The sequence below is a fragment of the Rhopilema esculentum genome, chromosome 14, assembly GCF_057945365.1.
Source record: "Rhopilema esculentum isolate cy_ngs chromosome 14, ASM5794536v1, whole genome shotgun sequence".
Classification (NCBI taxonomy): Eukaryota; Metazoa; Cnidaria; class Scyphozoa; order Rhizostomeae; family Rhizostomatidae; genus Rhopilema; species Rhopilema esculentum.
Window position 1 is genome coordinate 11,381,368 of NC_142828.1, and position 20,375 is coordinate 11,401,742.

General features: G+C 35.9%; 1 protein-coding gene across 3 annotated transcripts in view; it reads left to right on the top strand.

The window, feature by feature from the left end:
* The window catches only part of LOC135696555 (Fanconi anemia group D2 protein homolog), a 101,737-nt gene that overhangs the window by 22,756 nt on the left and 58,606 nt on the right, over nt 1–20,375 (top strand). For all 3 annotated transcript variants that reach the window (XM_089112489.1, XM_065215983.2, XM_089112490.1), the window contains 17 exons: nt 4,726–4,860; nt 5,438–5,569; nt 5,861–5,968; nt 6,927–6,976; nt 7,749–7,808; nt 8,378–8,462; nt 9,048–9,167; nt 10,501–10,574; nt 10,844–10,954; nt 11,386–11,501; nt 12,943–13,058; nt 13,684–13,792; nt 14,549–14,660; nt 15,065–15,113; nt 15,677–15,777; nt 16,350–16,431; nt 17,830–17,946. In XM_089112489.1, the coding sequence (XP_088968615.1) occupies nt 4,726–4,860; nt 5,438–5,569; nt 5,861–5,968; nt 6,927–6,976; nt 7,749–7,808; nt 8,378–8,462; nt 9,048–9,167; nt 10,501–10,574; nt 10,844–10,954; nt 11,386–11,501; nt 12,943–13,058; nt 13,684–13,792; nt 14,549–14,660; nt 15,065–15,113; nt 15,677–15,777; nt 16,350–16,431; nt 17,830–17,946 (1,677 nt within the window). The remainder of the gene's footprint in view (nt 1–4,725; nt 4,861–5,437; nt 5,570–5,860; nt 5,969–6,926; nt 6,977–7,748; nt 7,809–8,377; nt 8,463–9,047; nt 9,168–10,500; nt 10,575–10,843; nt 10,955–11,385; nt 11,502–12,942; nt 13,059–13,683; nt 13,793–14,548; nt 14,661–15,064; nt 15,114–15,676; nt 15,778–16,349; nt 16,432–17,829; nt 17,947–20,375) is intronic.

Consider the following 20,375-nt stretch of genomic DNA (forward strand, 5'->3'; position numbering starts at 1 on the left):
TCATTGTGCCTAGAGTGAATAGGCCAGTTTGGATGAGAATGAGAAAAGAACAGAAAGATAGTGACAGGAGAATAGCACACATACAAGAAAATGTAATTGCAGCCACAAGTGCATTAGTTCAGGGAACTGAGCTTGTCTTGAATTCAAATATCAAAGAAGATGATATGAAACAAATAGCCAAGAAATTGGTAGACAGCTCAGCACTGCTTGGGCATGTAAACAGAGAGTTAAGTGAAAGAAGAAGGGCCATGATAAAGCCGTATCTTAAGCAGGAATACAAAGATCTTTGCTCTGAGGAAACTCAGATAACAAAGCTTATATTTGGTGATGAATTCAATCAGCAAATAGCAGATTTGAAAAAGTCTAGCAGTATCACTAACAATCCTATGAGAAGCAATGACAGTAGATATCTATACAGAGGTAGAAATTATGAATACAAACGAAGCTACTCAAATTACAGTAGAAATCATAACAACAACTATCACAACCAAAACCAGTCTTTTTTGTCCAGAGGCCAGAACACAAACTTCAAGAAGAAAACAAATTACAGAGACTACAACAGACGGGGAAAGCAGTGAACATGTTGACTGCTAATCCATTGAACGAGGTGAGAAACGTATCTCAAATTATTCATGATATTAAATTGTATCTTAAAAATAGAGTTGAAAATTTTGAGGCTGGTTCTTTGAGGAATTATATTAGAAAGTGGGAAACAATTACCTCAGATCCAGAAATCCTTTCATATGTATCTGGTGTTCAAATTGAATTTATAGGAATACCTCATTCAGGCTCAGTTTTCACTGAAGCAATTTTTGACGAAACTCAAAGTAAGCAGATTGATAAACAAATTGAATCGATGCTTACAAAGGGTATAATCAAAAAATGTGAAAATAGTGAACCAGAATATATTTCTAGAATTTTCACTAGGCCTAAAAGTGATGGCTCTCTCAGACTAATTCTTAATCTGAAAAATCTAAACCAGTATGTTTGTTACCATCATTTTAAAATGGATACACTAGCTACAGTTATCAGTCTCATGGAACCAGATTGTTATATGGCATCTATTGATTTGAAAGATGCATATTATACTGTCAGTATTGATGAGTTCTGTCAACAATTTTTGAAATTTAAAAAGAATAACCAATTATTTGCCTTTTGCTGTGTTCCTAATGGCTTAGCAAGTGCACCAAGAATTTTCACAAAATTATTGAAGCCACCATTAGCAAAGTTGAGAAGCAATGGTTTTTTAAACTCTCCATACATTGATGACATATATTTGCAAGGCTCCAAATTTGATAAATGTTTTCAAAATGTCCTTGAGACAGTGAAGTTAATGGACAACTTGGGATTTGTTGCACATCCTGATAAGTCACAGTTGCTGCCAAAACAAGAAATTGTTTTTCTGGGTTTTCATCTGAACTCTAAAAATATGACAGTAAAGTTGACAAATGAAAAAGCTCTAAAACTCTTGCAGGCATGTAGAGATCTGTTGACAAGGAAAACTCCTAAGATAAGGGAGGTTGCCAGAGTCCTTGGCATGATGGTTTCTAGTTTTCCAGGAACTCAATATGGACCACTATTTTATAGATCTTTAGAATATGATAAGATTTTGGCTCTCAAAAATTCCAAAGGAAACTATGAAGCTTCAATGGTTTTATCAGACTTAGCCATTGCTGATGTAAAATGGTGGGTCAAAAATGTCACCTCATCATTTAGTAATATTTCTTGCAATAAGATTGGTGCTACATTGTATACAGATGCTTCCAAAACAGGTTGGGGGGCTGTGCTGGAAGATAGGAAAACATTTGGAGGTTGGAATGAAAGTGAAACAAAACAACATATCAACTATCTAGAATTGAAAGCAGTTTATTTTGGATTAAAGTCACTTTGTGAAAAATGCAAACGCAAACATGTCAGGCTCATGATTGACAACACAGCTGCAGTTCATAATATTAACAACATGGGCACCATTAAGTCGCAAATTTGTAATGACTTAGTGAAAGATATTTGGAACTGGGCAATTAAACAAGAAATTTGGTTATCAGCTGCCCATATACCTGGTAGCCAAAATATAATAGCGGATACTGAATCTAGAAGAAAGGTTTCATCAGCTGAGTGGATGTTAAATAGGGAAAAATATATGCAAGTTACAAAATGTCTGAAATTTGACCCAAATATTGACTTATTTGCATCAAGGCTGAATTTCCAAATTTCAAAATATGTATCATATAAACCAGATCCAGAAGCCTTTGCAATAGATGCTTTCTCATTAGATTGGAGTTTATTTAATTTCTATGCTTTCCCTCCTTTTAGTTTGATAAACAAAGTGATGCAGAAGATCATAAAGGAGGAAGCAACAGGCATTGTCATAGCACCGGATTGGCCAACCCAAGTTTGGTATCCAAAATTCATGTCCCTTCTGCTTATGAGGCCAGTTATGCTGGATCATTTCAAAGGATTGTTGGAGATGCCAGGGAGGCAGGAGGAGATTCATCCATTTCAAAAGAAATTGAACCTGATGGCGGGACTTTTATCAGGGAACAAAAGATTACAATCAACCTATCAGAAGAAGCAACAGAAATCATAATGGCTTCTTGGAGGCCAGGTACACTAAAACAATACAATGTTTATGTAAAGAAATTTAGAGAGTTCTGCAAGAAGCATAGACTTGATTCAAGCAAAGTGTCTTTATATGATGGTATTGAATTTTTAACCCATTTATTTAAGCAAGGGTTAGGATACAGTGCCATCAACACTGCTAGATCTGCATTATCTGCAGTAATAGTTGTATCAGATAAACAAACATTTGGAGAGACTCATTTAGTAAAGCGATTCATGAAAGGGGTTTTTGAATCTAGACCTGCATTACCAAAATACACTGATGTATGGGATATTTCAAGTGTCTTGACATACCTAGATTCCCTAGGTAAAGCAATAAAACTCAATTTGAAGAAACTTACTTTACGTCTAGTTATGCTCTTGTGTATTTTGTCAGGGCAACGATGTCAGACAATTCATGCAATTGAACTTAGTGGAATAACATTTGGAGACACGTGTAGAATTGAGGTACTTTCATTACTCAAGCAATCTAGACCTGGACACCATTTGAAACCAATGGAATTCAAATCTTACAGTCTCAACTGCAAACTGTGTGTAGTTGAAAATATGAGACAGTATATTGAAATGACAAAGGATATCAGGAAAGAAGAACAAAAGCTATTTATTAGTTTTCAAAAACCACATAAAGCAATTTCAAAATCAACAATAGCAAGATGGTGCAAACAGGTCATGTCTGATGCAGGCATTGATGTAAAAAGATTTGGACCTCATAGTATAAGAGCTGCATCTGCATCCTCAGCAAGAAACAAAGGTGTGCCATTAGCCACTATTATGACAGCTGCAGGATGGAGTAATTCTGGGACATTTAAGAAATTTTACTCAAAAAATGTTGTAGAAACATTAACTTATTCTGAGATGATATTGACTTAAGCTATCACAAAAAAAAAAAAAAAAAAAAAAAAAAAAACCTTGTGTATATTGTGTTGGTATGTAACCATTGTGTTTAGGTCTCTGAACATATATTTTATTATATGTTATGCAACATGACAGAGTAGCTTTTCCTGTCTTTAAAGTCTCATGTAATTACTGGTGACGTAATTGGAGATGACGTAGAATTGGAAAATTAAACGAGCACTTACCGAAGGAAGTGTGAAGTTTGATTGGAATTCTACGTCATCTTCAATGGAGGAGCATGGAATTACATGCCCTCCCAGATTACAACCTCACCCGAGCTATTTTTAATTTGTAATTCCATAATTATTTTGTTATTTGCATATCAAATATGCCTTGTTGCACTATCGGTAAAGCTACTCTGCTTCAAAGACTGACCTCTACGCGCATGCACCGCATATCTCATGTAATTCCATGCTCCTCCATTGAAGATGACGTAGAATTCCAATCAAACTTCACACTTCCTTCGGTAAGTGCTCGTTTAATTTTCCAATTAACATGAAAACATCTGACACAAATGTTGATTGGTTCATGGCAACGCAACGTGCTTCGAGTGTAGAATCGCATGTTTTATTAGATTGATTTACCGTGTACGATCAGTTTTGATGTTCCTAGCCAAATATTACAGGCAAACAATTTTGGCGCCTCCTTATCTCCATATGCGCCCATATTCAGGAGGGGGCATTGCCCCCTGGCCCCTCTGCCACCACGCAACTGGTTCTGGCATATCAGGTGATCAGACAAATATCTATTCAGCCAATATGCTTTTAACGCGAAATGCAGCGATTTTAGGTAATGCTGCCCCATGCTTACATATATAACACCAAAGTTCTCTATCTTTGATCTTATTGTTAGCAAATCCTTTCCAACCCAATCCGTCTTTTATGCTACAAATGATTGCTTTTTAACCATGGTAGCTATACAGACTATATAAACGGTAAACTTTCAAGAGTTTCAGTATCAATAGAGGAATTCCTTTTTTAATTTTTTCTTTCTAACGATGAAAACATTTTCTAAGACCAATTGCCCCATGGCTCCATGACTCCTTGGCCCGATACTTTTCCACCCCTGTTTAAGGACTTGGTCAAAAAACTTATTTAAGGTGTATTGGCGTCATTTCCTAAGTTAATCCCAGCTTTCTTTAAACGTCTGTTTAGTTGAAATGTATCCATTTCATAACAATTTTCCATTAATTATTTGCGTTTTGCTTTTTAGGCATTTATAGACCTATTCAAGGATGTATTATTAATTGCTGAGACGTTATTTAGGTCTCCAGAAATCGTCATCTCAAACTTCGGGTCCAAAATCTACGAACAAGCCTTTGTAAATTTCGATTCTTACTGTCAACAGGTGTGTGTTTCTCTTAAGCTCTTCAATGGATTCGTGTTTGTTATTTTGATACCTGCAGAATTTATCCCTATTCTTTTTAACAAAAATGGTCAAGAAGACAATAGAAGGCAAATTTTGTTTTCAGTAACAATGCGACACATTTTTTTCTTAAATTGTCAATACTTTGTCTTCCAGGAGAACGGTACTGCAATAAATCATATACTACGTAAAGATTTATCGTAATAATGAGGTCAAGAGAAACTTCAATTTAACAATTCTTTCCATTTCGAAGTCACTTCACCTTTAGGATGTATGCATGAAAGGAATTTTAGATGAATGAGGTTGGTATAAGAAACGTTTCATTGAAGACAGACACTGAGGCAGGATTAGTTACAAATCTGCTCGAAGAATGCATTAATACTGGAAAAACCTGTATTAACCATCACCGTCCCTCCTTTTTAAAACTGAGCATCAAAACCGGTGAAAACAAGAAATTTGCAAGATACATAAGCCGCCCCAATTCGTACCAGTACAAGTAGATCCTAATTAGAATGTTTTGTTTCATGGGGATTAAGTGAAATCTTTCACAATCTTACAGGAGGTTATCGCAGCGTTAGTAACACACATAGGAAGTGGACTTGAAAATGACATTGAGTCAGCGTTTGATGTTCTTAGCCAATTGGTTGAAGCACATCCAAATAAAATGGCACCGTTTGCAATTTTTTTAAAGGTTAGCACTGGCTTTTATTTTTGATATTCAATTGAACAGATTTTTCTAAAGCTTATTGATTATTGAGTTAACCGTATATTGAATTTTATTAATGTTTTTTGTCAACATTTTCAGTATTAATATATAGATGTACGCATAGTAAGATATACTTTTGTTTTGATTTGCTTTTTCACATGCCTCTATATGTAAATGTTTTTCATTTCAGAGAAGTGCTAAAGGATCTTGGTAATCAGTTTTTTACAGTAATTGTTTCCAAGTACTAAGTTTTCATGCGTAACTGATTGCTTCTAGGGTATACTGGATCATTTGAACAACCTCACAATCTCTCAAATGCGCCGCCTATTTTCAATGATAAGTTCCATTGTTATTCAGCATACGAAATCAGGAACCGTGTTTGAGGTAAGTGCTGTGAAGAACGGTTTAAACAGTCTTACTTGTAATATTAGAGCAATTCCTACACGTCAAACGGTTAGTGCTTTGCATTGAGGTCTAGCAGTCTATACGACCGTTTCCAGTAGGGAGCTACTTCAGGTCCAAGTGGGAGCTACCCCAAACAGTATGTTGAAGATGCATGAAATATTGGGGGTTCCCTTACATGCATGCTCGTGATTTCGAATACTGAGTCAGGTGGGATGTAACTGAAGTATACAAGTAACAATGCCTGCCAAAAGTCCTTGGAACACCCTGAGATTTCTGTGAATTCGCGTGTTCCTTTCTATTTCCATGTCAACAAGGAGGGTGTTGCCCCCCTTCCCCCGCATACAATGTTGATTCGCTAGCTGAAAACCATAGCTATGTAAAAATGTATCACTTGTACATGTAGGATTATTCATATTTCCGTGGCACAACATTGTACAAGGGGGGAGGGGATGTTGCAGCTCGTGCACAACGTAAATTGTAGCAAGTGTTCCAAGACTTTTGGCAGGCATTGAAGGTGCTTTCTATATCAAGAATACGTAGGTGATTTTTAAACCGACTTCGCTTGAATGCTTTGAATTGTGTACGCTAGCGACCAGATCTTCTAAAATTGTTTTCATTAGAACTCTGAAAATTTCAGAGATTTAATTACTTTGCTTTTAATTTGTGGAGTTACCCTTGCCATTTTGTGAAGTCGAACTTGCTTGAGCAAAGGGGAGAAATGGACTGCTATCCTAAAATACTTTTCATTAGTTTTAGGGAAAAGGAAGTGCTATTTCTTCGCCAATGTTTTTCTCTATGATATTCTTTTATTTGTAAAATATAAGATACCAGTTCCAGTCGTCAGTTGTAGCTAGTTTTTGAAGTCGAAAACCTTGCTTATAACGATATGCCCATTCGGTTTGCTTCATTTCAGCTCTCAAGGTATATTTGCTTTTAGGACGATATGCATATTCTTATTCGGAAGAGAATGTCAAATCCATCGTTAAAGTAAGTTATTTTTACCAGAAATCTTAAGCTTGTGTTTGTAGCATGTTTTCAAATCTTCACGATAGTCCTTTCATTTTGCATGTTAGATAGCTTATTGTGTCTTTTACTCAAGCTTTTTTAATCATTCTCGTATTTCACTTGATTTTTCTTTCATGTTTTCTTTTCAATATCAAGGTGTTAGTTTGAGATCCACCCATTTCATACTTGTATGTCATTAGCCTCACATCCACCGTTTCCAATTCTTTCTTATTTATGATGCCATCGTTCAATGTCTCTTTAGCGTCCTAATTCTTATCATTTGGATTAAACTAAATGATATTGAGGTAACCACGGTCCTGGCTGAAACAAAATGTTATTAATGGCCTATTGACGTTGGCATTATAACTAACTACAGAAAATCCACTCGGAACCTCATTTTACCGAAATCAGTTTCAGAAATGTTCTAGTTACGTGTTGATTTTGGTTTGATCACGTCGCCCTCGTTTTTTGCAAGCATGTTCTGATCACGTTGCGCTCGTAGTGCGGGATCATGTTCTGACCAAAATATCCACTTGTGTTTCGATCATCTTATGTTGTATTTTGCAATCATTTTCAGGTCACGTTATTTGTTCATGTTGCTATGAACTGCTCATTCAAAACTAAGATACAAGTATTGCTGTAACTGCGTGCAGTAACTTTGATTCTAGTTGTTTAACGTTGCTGTTAGGGACATTATCAAAATTTTATATGGGTTGGACTTTTATAAGCATACATCTTTCGATTGCTTTTCCAGGAACAAGAGAATCGGCATTATTGGTTCCGTCATGATTGCAGCTAGTATGTCAAAGAAAAGGTAGATTCTAAAATTCTTTTAAGAAAGGCTTTTATAAAAAGTTATTCGAAATTCAGGTAATTCCCGAAATACGCCGTGAACCTCCTTTGATCTATCAACTGATCAAGTGTGATCTGAACATCCATGTTTTCTTGCTCCTCTCTATTTTCATCGTGACTCGATAAAGTCAAAGCAAACATTTCCCCAGATTGGCATATCGCATCATTGATAACAAAGCGGATTTCTCTGGCACAACTGAAGTTTGAGCAAAGTTTGACAGGTCCAGGTTTTTCGAAGGATTGAATTAATCGGTGACGTTTAATTTTCATGCCTACACATATAATTTCCTTTGAGTTAAGAGATTCAATCTGTGTTAATAGGAAGTGTAATTCAGTCCTTAGAATAATTAGAGCTGTTACTAAATTTATTTTGAAAGTTTTAGCTAATCATCTGATTTTCGAATGCAATACAGCAGAGGGTTATTACTCATTTTTGACCTTGAACTGACATTTAACGTCTGTTTGATAGTATTCCTACCATTGCCATTGCTGTTAACACAAATCAGCTCTGTATATTGCTATTCGTTACAGATCTGTTGCCAAAGGTGACGAGAATCTTAATTTCTCAAACTGTCCAGAGACATCACGTGATTTGGAGACAAGTGCTCTAAAAGAGGTTTGTTATAAAGCAGTGTTTCACTAAATTGTCAATGTTTTTAGGTTTTAGGAACACAAGTCAATTTTATGGAGAACGATAAAGCCTCTCGTAATAAGGTTGCCTCATTTCTAAGCGGTATTAATGTTTGCATTCAGTGTCAAGCAGGACAATGTTATTTTTCAAGTATTACAGAGTTTTATAATTTGCCCCCCTTTTGTTGCAATCGTGATCGACTGCTGCTTTTTTATCGCTCACAATAATCATCTTCTTTAACTTCATCAACTCCACCTAATTGATGTAAAAAACGAACGTTGTCAACCATTAGGAAATGTATGCATGGAAACCAAGGAAAAGCAGCATTTAAAAGTAAAGTTATCTTAGTTGTTTCTTACATATTATGTTGCTCCGCTACCTATCCAACTGTGTTGCTAACAAGATATCATGAATGTCTTTTTTGCTCAAATTTACTCGTGATTTCTGAACGAGTGATGTCATTGAATAAAACTTAGTATCATCTCGTCGAAGACTTCATTAAACAAGTACAGAAGGATATCTCACTTGATTATTCATTCTTCTAAATAATTAAACGTTATTCTTCCCAAGTTGATTAATCTTCTGGAAATGACGAGAAGTTGCGCAAGTAAAGATCCTGAAGCAGCAGCTCTATTCTACGAGGAATTGTCAGCCGTTGTCGCAGGAAAGCAAGTACATCCACAGATTCTGGTACGCATCTCTTGCTGTTAATACTTAACTACAATCCCGGATAGACAAACTTTAATTTTTGTAATTTTCTACTTTACCTTGCCTCTGTAAATTCGAGTCCCCCCTTTTCCCCGAAGCAATGTTGGATTTGTAGTTATATCATTTTTGCTTCAAAATCATGCCTTCAACATTGAATTGGGGAAGGGAGGGAAGCTATTTTTCAAAGGAAAGAGAAAACATAAAATCTTCTTGAAAAGTCTCAACCATTTTTTGTCCGGGATAGTAGTTTCTTAGCCTGATCAATGAAACATTTATCAGCAAGGGATTGAGATAGACAGAGTGTGTGCGAGAAAGAGGGAAAGAGAGGAAAAGTATAAAGAGCAAGATGTTGCATCTCCCAGAGAGCTTAAAATGTGACTAAATTGAAGAATTTGCGATCAAAATGACCGAATATTTGAGCAGCTCATACGATCTAACAAGGAAGAGTAAACGAAACAAACACCTTTGAATCGTTTGCAGACAAATAAAGTAAATGCTGTGATAGCAGACCATGTACCACAGGGGTTTCAAAGTTTTCTTTGTTAGGGCCAAATGCAAAAAAATTATCAAAGGACCGGGCCACACACTTCAGGCACCTTATTGAAACGGGAATACAATGTGTATTTCTAAACTAAAAACTTATTGTTTAAAAAATAAGAAATAAATTTATTTCAAAAGTTTGAAAAAATTTGTCCTTCTACAACTATTTCTTCTATAACAGTTTAATCTCTTTCTTAATGACAGCAAAATCTTCAAAACGCTAGATAAATTTGTAATAAGAAATGCGTTGACAACAGACACATATTTCTCCTTCTTAGTTGAACGGTCAACCTTTGAAAAAATAGAGTTGATTTCAAACAGGGAGGTGGAAGTGTGTAGCTATAAGATTTGTAATTGCGGAGCTTTACACAAAAGGCTTTCAAATGTAAGGAATAGGTATGGCACCAGCTACTCTTTGGTTTTTAGGCTTTTGTTAAGGGTGTTGAGATGTTTCAGTGACAATAAAATGAATCGATGGTGATTAACCTTATGTATGGGTCATATTAATAGTATTCTCGGAACTTTTTGCGGGCCAACAAAAACTGGACTGCGGCTGCAGTTGGCCCGTGGGCTGTAGTTTGGACACCCCTGATGTGCATGTGATATGTTTTCATGAAAGCAGTCACCGTATTTTTTTATATTGACCTTAGAATGCTTTCGCGTAGTCAGCGTAGATTTTGCCTGATCTTGCCAACCTATTGGAAAGGAAAAAGGCTGGCATTATATTTGTTGAAGAAAGCCTCATTTGAATCCCTTCCTGATTTATTTTTTATAGCAGTGGATAACTCAAACGGTTTCCGAAAGTTTTCAAGATGCGTTCGTGATAGCAACTGACAATTTTAAAACCACGTGAGTAAAGTAGACTGCCTTAGGGTTTCGATCTACGTTTTGACGTTTTGTACTCTGGCGAGTGTCAGACGAAAAACTTCAGCTTTTGTTTCAAAATGTTTGTACCACCACAAAATTGTTTGCAAACATGTTTTACTTCGTTTCTAGATTTAAAGTTAGAATTTTGATATCAGCGAACATCTGATGACAGAATTACAGATATTTCACTAGCTCTTTTTGATTTTCTACTGTTAAACTTTTTTCTCAACAAATAAACTTTTTTTCAACAGTGACAATCTTGAGTTATTATTCAATATCGAGGAAGAAAGTTCTATTGCCATCAACCTATTCCCATTGCTCCTTAATGACCTACAAGAAGGACAGCAGCTGTGCTCCTCGAGGTATTTTCCTTCAAGATCTTAGCTTCAAGATTTTATTTCTAAGATGAAACGAGGAATTTTCTATCAAAGTAGGTGGAATTCAACACCAGATAAAAGTTAAAAAATGTTTTCTTGGTTGAAATAGTATCATTTCATCTGCCACAATTATTGTGTTTTATGACAATAAACTTTTTCTGGTGAAAAGTTGCGCGAGAATTTAGCAATATTTTAACTTTTTTGAAAACTAGACTGTGAAACATGTGTGGTTTGTTTCTATCTCAAGATCAGTAAAGAAGTTGTATGCAGTTAACAATTTTTATTGAACTTCTTTTTTGTGGATAATTTGATTGATTGATCCTTCGATTTTCGTAAGAGCATTGCTGAAACTAATTATTTTAGTATAAAATGCAGTTAAAAAGGAAAATGTCATTGCTCTGTTGCCTTCATTTCAGCTCTTCTGTAGCAAAAGCGTCTGCTATCACCTACATGAGCCCTCTGTTTCGTCTTCTCGCAATTTGTGAAAGTGTAAGTAATGACGGAAATTTGGAAGAGATAGAAGCATTATTAGGTGAGTAATATTTAGTATTGAACTAATTAAATATGCCTTTCTAGAAGGCAGCAATTCTCTTTGCTAGGTGAGTTATAAGGTTTAACCAAAGACGTATGACATTCGTGTTGCAAATTTATTCAAATTAAAGGTTGCGATACCTTATGATGACGACTTATGAAGTTATTTTTTCTAAATAGAAATTAAATTTTTTGGATACAGTTAGGCCCATATTCATGATTAAATTAGGAACTAGCGACATGCGAGTTAATACAGCGAAATATGTCAAAATAATGTCAACAACCTGTTTGGTAAGTAAAACCAATGCAAGAGAAATAAGGGATGCAATCTTTTTCATATAAATCGATACATCCTACTTACAACGCTCAGGGTTGATCCGCTACCTGTACTAGTTTGGGTTCTCTTTGGAGAGCGTTCCAGTTTGGGATCGATCCAGTTCGGGGTCGATCCTGTCTCGTGTAAACGCCCGAAATTAGTGGGATCGATCCCAAATTGGCACGGGTAGGAAACGAGGCTAATGAATTCTCCAGTTTAAGGAGCTTGAAGCACGGTGCTTGAAGCACGGTGCTTCAACTTTTGGTCACATCTTGTGCGCACTCTTCGCCTACAAGATGGAAAATACAAAACAGGATGGGGGAAGTTTTCACGAGTTTATTGATAAATTCAGCGAACAGACTCCAACCTATAATGTTTTTACTCATGAATCAGTACGATATTCAGGAGTAGGGCTCTTTTTATTCATCGCTCCAAATAAACATTTTCTTGCTACCTTTCAAATTCGAAGCCTTTATATAATTTTGGCGGTATTTTCTTTGTGTTTTTGATAGCACAAGCAATACACACGAGCATTCCTTGCAAAAGGGCCTAGAAAGCCGCACGGTCCGATCTGGGATCGATCCTGTGTAAAAATAATATATTTTGGGATCGATCCCATGTAAACGTCTGCAAAATTTTGGAATCGATCTCATTTGAATCGGTCCCATTTTCCCGTGTAAACAGGATCTTGAACCCTTCTCAGGAAAGAGGGAAAAGAAAATGGCGAGATTTTAGAAGCTGGTTACGAATCTTCGCGCAAAATTTTTCGAATTTTTCGATGTTTTTCTGGCACAAAATAAACAGGATAGTCAGCATATCGGAAAATCGATGCAACTGTAGTATTTTTGCCTCCTCATCGATTCGTTTTCGTTTTTACCAAGGTCGTAAGCTATTTTCGTAAGGGTTATATGACCCTTTTGTGGAATGCTGTCTGCCAGGAGTAAAAACATCGTAAAATTGCAGTTTCCAAATTGTTATTATTTGAATCGATTGGGTAGCAATGGGATCTTCTATGTTTTTGCATTAACTGAGCATTTTTTGCATTTTTTCCATGGATCTTTGAGCAAAAACTTTTATTTGCTCAGTTTAAAATAAATTACATTAATTAAAACTATTTACCTTTCAGGTTGTTCCTTGATTCTGTTTGGCAGAGAAAACCTAGACAAATTAAATTCTGTTAGCACAGCGGACAAGGAGCTTATATGCAAAGGCCTGTTTTACACAATCAACTGGTTAAGAGAGGTATGTTGATTGTATGTTCGGGATGTTCATAGCTCTTATGCCAGCAAAAAGTACGTGCAACACCCATCAATTTGCGTTGTATTTATCTATTTTTTTCATTTCTTTTCCCGAATATTTCTATTTCCGTCCCCTCCCCCTCTCAGAACAATATTAGTAGTTTATAAAAATATGATTCCATTCACAGGAGAAAACATACTCCCTAGTATTCCTTTTTATTTTATCGTAAAAAACACCATTTCACGGGGAAGAGGGGAATGGATTTATGTGTCCTCAAAAACTGACGTTAATATTCCAATACTTTGGTTGGCATTGTAGATAGTGAGTCACCTAGATAACAGCAGCAGCAACATTCTCCAAAGGCTCAATAGATTTGTTTTGTAGTTTTCTTGCGATCTAGATATCTCAGCCATCATCTGCTATTCACCATCCAGCCTAAAAAAGTAGTGAACTTACTGCAATTTTATTTCACATTTTCGATTGTTTGATTCCTATGTAAATGGCAGCATGGTAGACATTTACACAAGACGGGTTTTTTTTCTGTGGTGTCGTTTAAGTACTGTATGTAGCTTAGGTACTGATTGTCTGTGGCCTTCGGTTAGTTGGTACATGTCCTTTTGCGTTCTAGGTTGTTAATGCATTTGCTGATCAAGATGATCCTTCAATAAGAGGCAAAGTTATTTGCCGGATCAAGACAATTGCATCACTTGGGGAAATATTAAATAAGATTCTTCCAGGCACGTTTTTCTTATGCTCGTTTTTTGAAACGTCTAATATCTTAATTTGATGAAAGGAGGAATGAACTTGTCAGATATTTTGTGGATGGACAAAAATGAATTGGCGGAATCGGAAGCGAGCAACACTTTTGACAAGGACTTTTCCGAAAAGGCAATGTCGTACTTGAACTTCCATTAACAATTGTCTTATGAATCAACCTTTTCTATCTGATAATTCTCAAAATCTGTTGAAGACAGGCTGTCTTCTGGGGTTTGGGATGTTTTTTCCATGGTTATGCAAATTACGAAAAATTATGCATGGATGAACTTCTGATAGAGAGAGATTGTAGTCAAAAACAAGCTAGCAATCACATTATATGAGTATTCATAAAAAAAAGCAATTCGCAAATGAGCAGGCTGCCCATAACAAATTGTTGATAAATACAACACAGCGGACTACTACATGGAATTTAAATTCATCTTTGATCACGTGATTTATTTTATGCTTGTGTTTGGTATGTACTTTTTGTATTAGAATGTACCCAGAACAAGAGGGGCACCCGCAATAAAATACCTTATATCCTGAATTTGAGCAAAGTATGAACCTTAAGAGTTGACGACAGGTTTGCTTACCACAAATTATAATATTATATGTTTTTAATAAGAAGGAGTACACACTCTCACGTGTGCATGAAGAAATAATGATTCTCTAAATTTTTTGCATTTATCGATTGAAACAATATGGTGTATTTTTAATGTGAATGCTTTTCATTTCAGATCTTCCGAATTTCATACCACCACGTGCAGTTTTTGATGCTGAAGATACCCCTTTCAAACCGCTTCAGATATCTAACACGTGCAAAGGAAAACGGAAGAGGAAAGCACAAAGGTTTGCATCTACGACTACTGTTTTTTAAAGATGTAAATAACGTTTTAAAGACTGATCATGTAATTTAACCAACTAGCCCATTAGACAGCTTTCCATAATTGTGTTAGATTAACGTCGGAAAATCTCGACTATACGCAAATATATGTCATAGGTCCTCGTAGCCTATTAAAGCCCCAAACTGCTATTTCTACCACACTGTTATAAACATTTATTCGGAAAGCTGGAATTCAAGAAGGTTTTGGATGCATAGGGACCTGAAATGGTTGAATTTCCATCTTTAGAGAAACATTCTACAATTCACAGAAATATATGAGTACGGCATCTAGGTTTTGCTGACTAAATGGGTTGTAGACCTGAAAGTGAGCAGGAAGCTTTATCTTAAAATAAAATTGTGATTTTTCCAGAAAAGAAACTACCTACAAAGACTTGTCAAATGCTTCATTGAAAGAGAAGGTTTGGCATTTATCAAAAGCTCTTTTATTTGTTGAACTTTTCTATCTGCTTTGAAAATGAATATATAAATGTATCATGATAATGATAGCTCAGTAAGTCTTTATACTGCAAAACTTTGTAATTTGCAGAAAAATGGTCCCAAGTTCAGTTGTCGCAAGTTTTGACTAAAGTGATATAATAAAAACACCACACTCAGCACCAAAACAGAAAATTAAACATTAAAGACAAGGGCTGGAGTTTGGTGTTTAAACTTTGTTCTCTAAATCCAAAACCAAAGGATCTACAACGATGAAACTAGATGTTAGAAGTTAAACAAAGGATAATAAGAATGAAGTCGAAAAAACAAACATTTTTGTTATAACAATCTCGCTCAAAATCTATTAGTCATCATAGTAATAAAGTCTCTGCACGTTTGTGGGCGCATCACTACACAGCTAAATCTGATCAAATCAAAGTGTATGACGAACAACACATTATAATTAAATAGCATGTTTTCTTACTTCGTTTTTATTTAAAAGTTTTCTTCCCTAATGTACAATTTATTTTCATTTTTATTTACTCAGTGTACAGAAAACGAAAGAGACAGTGTTTCAGAGGAAAAAACTGAGGATCCAATTGACCTAGGCCCAGTTTTCCAATGGTGGAACTATCGATGCTTTTTAAGGTCAGTGAGCCATAAGTTTCTGTTTCATCTTTTGTTTCTTTTACTACAGCTTGACAAAACAGAAAAAATTAACAATTTTCGTAAAAAGCGAGATTTTGCTACACGAGTGTAAATCTGGATGCACTGCAAACCGGAAGCGAATGTGCAGTTCAGTTTATCAGTGTTTGTTTTGGATATTCCGCAATGAATGCCAGGATATTTGCCAGACAGTAGAAGTATATTTTCTAGGCAATAGAATGATATTTTCCAGGCAATAGAAGGATTTTTGCCAAGCAATAGAAGGATTTGGCCCAAGCCATTCTTCTTGAGGGGATCGTGCTTGTCGTGCCTGTAGCATATAATTATTGATATGATGAGAGAATGGCTTATATTTCCTTAGATTAATATGTATTTGGTAATTGGAAGACTTCTCACATTATCATTTCGTGGGTTCTTAATGAATGATATTTTTTTGCTGGCCAAGAGTTTTATCGAAAAAGTGAAATCGAAACAGCTATTGTTATCTAGTACCTATGTTTATTGCCATATAAACCTTCGCACTATTTTATAAAACCTCGCTCTTTCTTCTACAGAGAATTCGACATGAAGGTTTTTAAGGTCTTGCAGTACGGCTCTGTATCAAAAAATGTCTTGGACTCAGAAATGAATACCAAGGTAAACAGGTTTTTGTTACTGTTTGGAAGTCAATTGATCTTCGTCTTACTTTATATCACGATTGCGTGAAGTTTTTGAATTCTGAACCGAGAAAACATCCCCAAGAACAGATAAAGAACTAAAGCCAGTTCTTAAGGTCTTGCTCAATATTATTCGGCTTAAAGGGCCTAAAGCCTTATTATTGTCAAGTAACTGATGTTGTAAGTCAAGATATTTATTTTTTGCGACTTGATCTGTGTTCCTGCATATTTTTGCTTGTTTGCTTGCAAGCACACCCATTTGATCTTTTTTTGATCAGCAGAATCAATTGATATAGAGATAACCATGTCATTTGACAAGAAAACAGTTCATGATTTTTTGGTTTATCAGTTATGTAATTTTGACTACACTCATATAGGATTCACAGTTTTAGTTTGTTTTTCATCAAAGACGAACGGAAAAAGTCTCAGCTTCTATTTCTACTATTGAAAAAGTCTTTAATTTCGTTAAACAAACGGCCTAGCAGATTGCTAATGCAAGGCCTTCACAACCTAAATGAATACTTTGCACGGATTCATTTTGTAAAGACAAATTCCAAACAAGACGAAAATAATGCTCTTATTTCAACGAAGGAATACCTTGAACTTGGCAGACAGATGTGGCCTAAAATCTTTGCTCAAAGGCAAAAAAAATATTTTTGTAATCTTGCTATAGAGTACCAAAGTGATGACGCCATGAAAATATATTTTTAAGAATTTCTGAATTTTGATCCCAGAACCTGAAAGAGCATCATGAAATACCTTTAAATATGAAAAATCAGTTTTACGAATAGGCTGAGATATAGTCACTTGTGCAAAGGCTCTTGTCCCATCAAACCTCTGTAATTTGGTCTTGGTTCATAACTTTATGAACCAGGCCAGAATAACTGTAATCCGTTAGCAAACTTCAAATTTTTCATAGGCTTGCCTCTGACTGACGTCCAAGGCTTTTAAGAGTCAGAGGTCAAAAGGTCTGAATGGTAATTTTGATAAAACTTGACCTACTGACAAAATAACCAGTCTTAACGGCAGGAAAATTTGTACCAATCCCAAAGGTTAATTGTACCAACTTAACCGTCTTAAATATGCAGAACGGTATTTGTTGCTTTGTTCTGAACTATTTTTTTCCGGAAAATCAAGTCTGGCCATTGACTGTTGTATTTTTTCAACAGTTTGGGAAACTTTTGGGCCAGGCCCTAACTTCGTGCACCACTCAATTTCATATTGTAAACATTTGCATATTGTATTTTTCTAACACGTTAACCATGTTTCAAAATCATAACCAGTCTATAATAAAAAAGAGAAACTTTCGATGCAATTGCAAATTGTTTGTCGCATAAATTTGTTTGGACAAGTATCATGAAAATAACTTTCTTCTTAGGAAACTGAGATCATTTCCTTAAATCCAGCAAGTCTTCAGATGCTGTTAAAGGATCTGGAATGCAAAGCTTTATATGCAATACCTTCTTCGAAAGCTGTAAGAAAATCTCTTTTGAAGGTATGTGTTATATCTTGATACTGATATTTCTTCACGGTGGCAACATGCTGTCGAAAATCTTCACGGCAATATTTTACCTGATACGTACTTGTTACTACTTCGTGTTATCATGTAAGTACAGGTCCAGGGAGGATTAAAAAATTCTGTCGACTTCTGGATATGAAAAGCGTGTTGCAAAGGCCTAATGGTGGTGAATTTTACCGATTTCAACTCATGGCGTGTCCTCCTGTTTCGTATGACATCCATCTTAAATTCTCATACTCAAAGAACAAGAGGTTTCTCAAGGCCAGAATCAGTCGATACAGTAACAGAAATTGCTGTACTACCCTTCAGTTGCGTAATGATGCATGCATGCAGATTATCTTACTTTGTGGTGATTTTCATTGCAACCCTGGGTCAGATCAATTGAGGAACTTAGGCCATAGGCCAAGTAGGCTGGGGTCAAATTCCATTACAGGTCAAATTCCGAATAGAAGTGTACTGAAAAACATCTCAGTTAGAGTCATTTCAAGACGGTTTACCTTTGCAAACGATTCAAGAACATTTAAATCAAGAAACACTCACAACTTTTCAAAAATCATATTTGACAAAGTTCGTAACCGCCTTCCCCCTTTTCATGCTATATGCTGAATGCAAGATCTGCTGAGATCAGACACTGCATAGTTGATAATGATGCTGACATTTTAATTATTATTGAGTCATGGCTTTTTTCAAAAGATAATGGATAAATAGGCTAGTCCCTGATGGCTTTATGATCAAGCATTAGGCCCGTGAAAACAGAAGAGGGGGTGGTGTGGCCATTTTATACAAAAGTACTGTTAGTGTTGACATAAAAAGTCGAGGAATTACTCAGTCAATGGAGTACATTGATGCTTGTGTGTTATTTGAAAACACTTCATGTGAGTTGATTGTAATTTATCGTCCTGCTACAAATCAAAATAATGGTCAGTTTGTCCCAGTCTCAGTTTTCTATGAGGACTTCACAAGCATTATGGCGTATGGTAGCACTTAATGTAAGATCCTTGATAAACATGCACCTGAGAAGGAAAAAATCATTACCATACGAAATAAGCGCCGGGGCTTCACTGATGACCTGCGGGAAGAAATAAAGAAAAGCAGACGACTTGAAGATGGTGGAGAAAAACAAAGTCAGCTGTTGATAGAGACAAATTTGTTGAGCAAAAGTTTAGGCTAAGAAACCTGTAAGAAGATTCGGACACGGCGTTTCATTCTAGTTTAGTGATTGGAAATTGACATAGTACAAAATTATTCTGAACATTATGCTGAATCTCCCCTTCCTAAACATGACTCTACTCTGCAGCTTGGAAATGAATTTGTAAATTTCTTTGTGGGGAAAACTGAGAAGATTCAAAATCATTTTGATCTGGTCATGAATAGAAATAGTAATGTTGTACCAAAAGAACCCAATTATAAGACCCAAATGACTACATTTTGTCACCAAACTGAAAATAATGTTTAGAAACTTATAAAAAAGTCAGCAATAACAACATGTGATCTAGACCCAGTGCAAACATTGATTTGGAGGCGTTGTGGGGAACCTTTTATAAAAATCATGACCTTGATAATTAACATGCCATTTCAGACTTCAGTTATGCCAGAACGTTTTCAGTTAGCTATTTTAAACCCATATTTGAAAAGGCCAGGTCAGGAAGTTAAAAATGCCAACTTCAGACCATTTTCTAATTTGCCTAATGCCCCAAAGCTTATTGAGAGGGCAGTTGCAAATCAGTTTGTTAAAGATATAGTAGAAAATGATCTTTTTAAGCCATAGCAATCGGCATATAAAGAGGGACATAGTACAGAAACAGCATTACTGAGAGTTCAAAATGACTTAGTGATGGCAATGAATAAACAAAAAGTCTCTATTCTTGTTTTGTTAGATATTTGAGCAGGGTTTGATACAGTAAACCACTCCGTATTACTTAAAGGCTTTCCAACAGGTGCGGAATTCAAGGGGCAGCTTTGAAATCTTTGAAAGCTTTGAATTAAATATTTGCTACTACCACCAAGATCTGCACTAGAGGCCGTTTCACCCAGGCTCGCGCCAAAGGCTGCGTCACGACCTCCACGCCCTCCTCCTTGGTTTGTTTCATATCTAGAACACCGTTTTCAAATGGTTAGAGTTAAAGATGAATAATCAAATGAGGTGCTTCTATCTTGTGGTGTTTCACAAGGATCAGTGCTAGGCCCATTACTTTTTCTCATATACACGCTACCCTTAGGAGACATTGTTCGGAAAAGAGGCATGAAGTTCCACCTCTATGCTGATGACACAGAACTCTATATGTCATTTCATCAACTCCAGAATGTGCAGCTCTCTCAATACAGCAAATCGAAGAGTGTATTCCAGGAATTCAGTCGTCGATGCTAACAAACAGGCTAAACAGAGATAAGACTGAACTATTGGT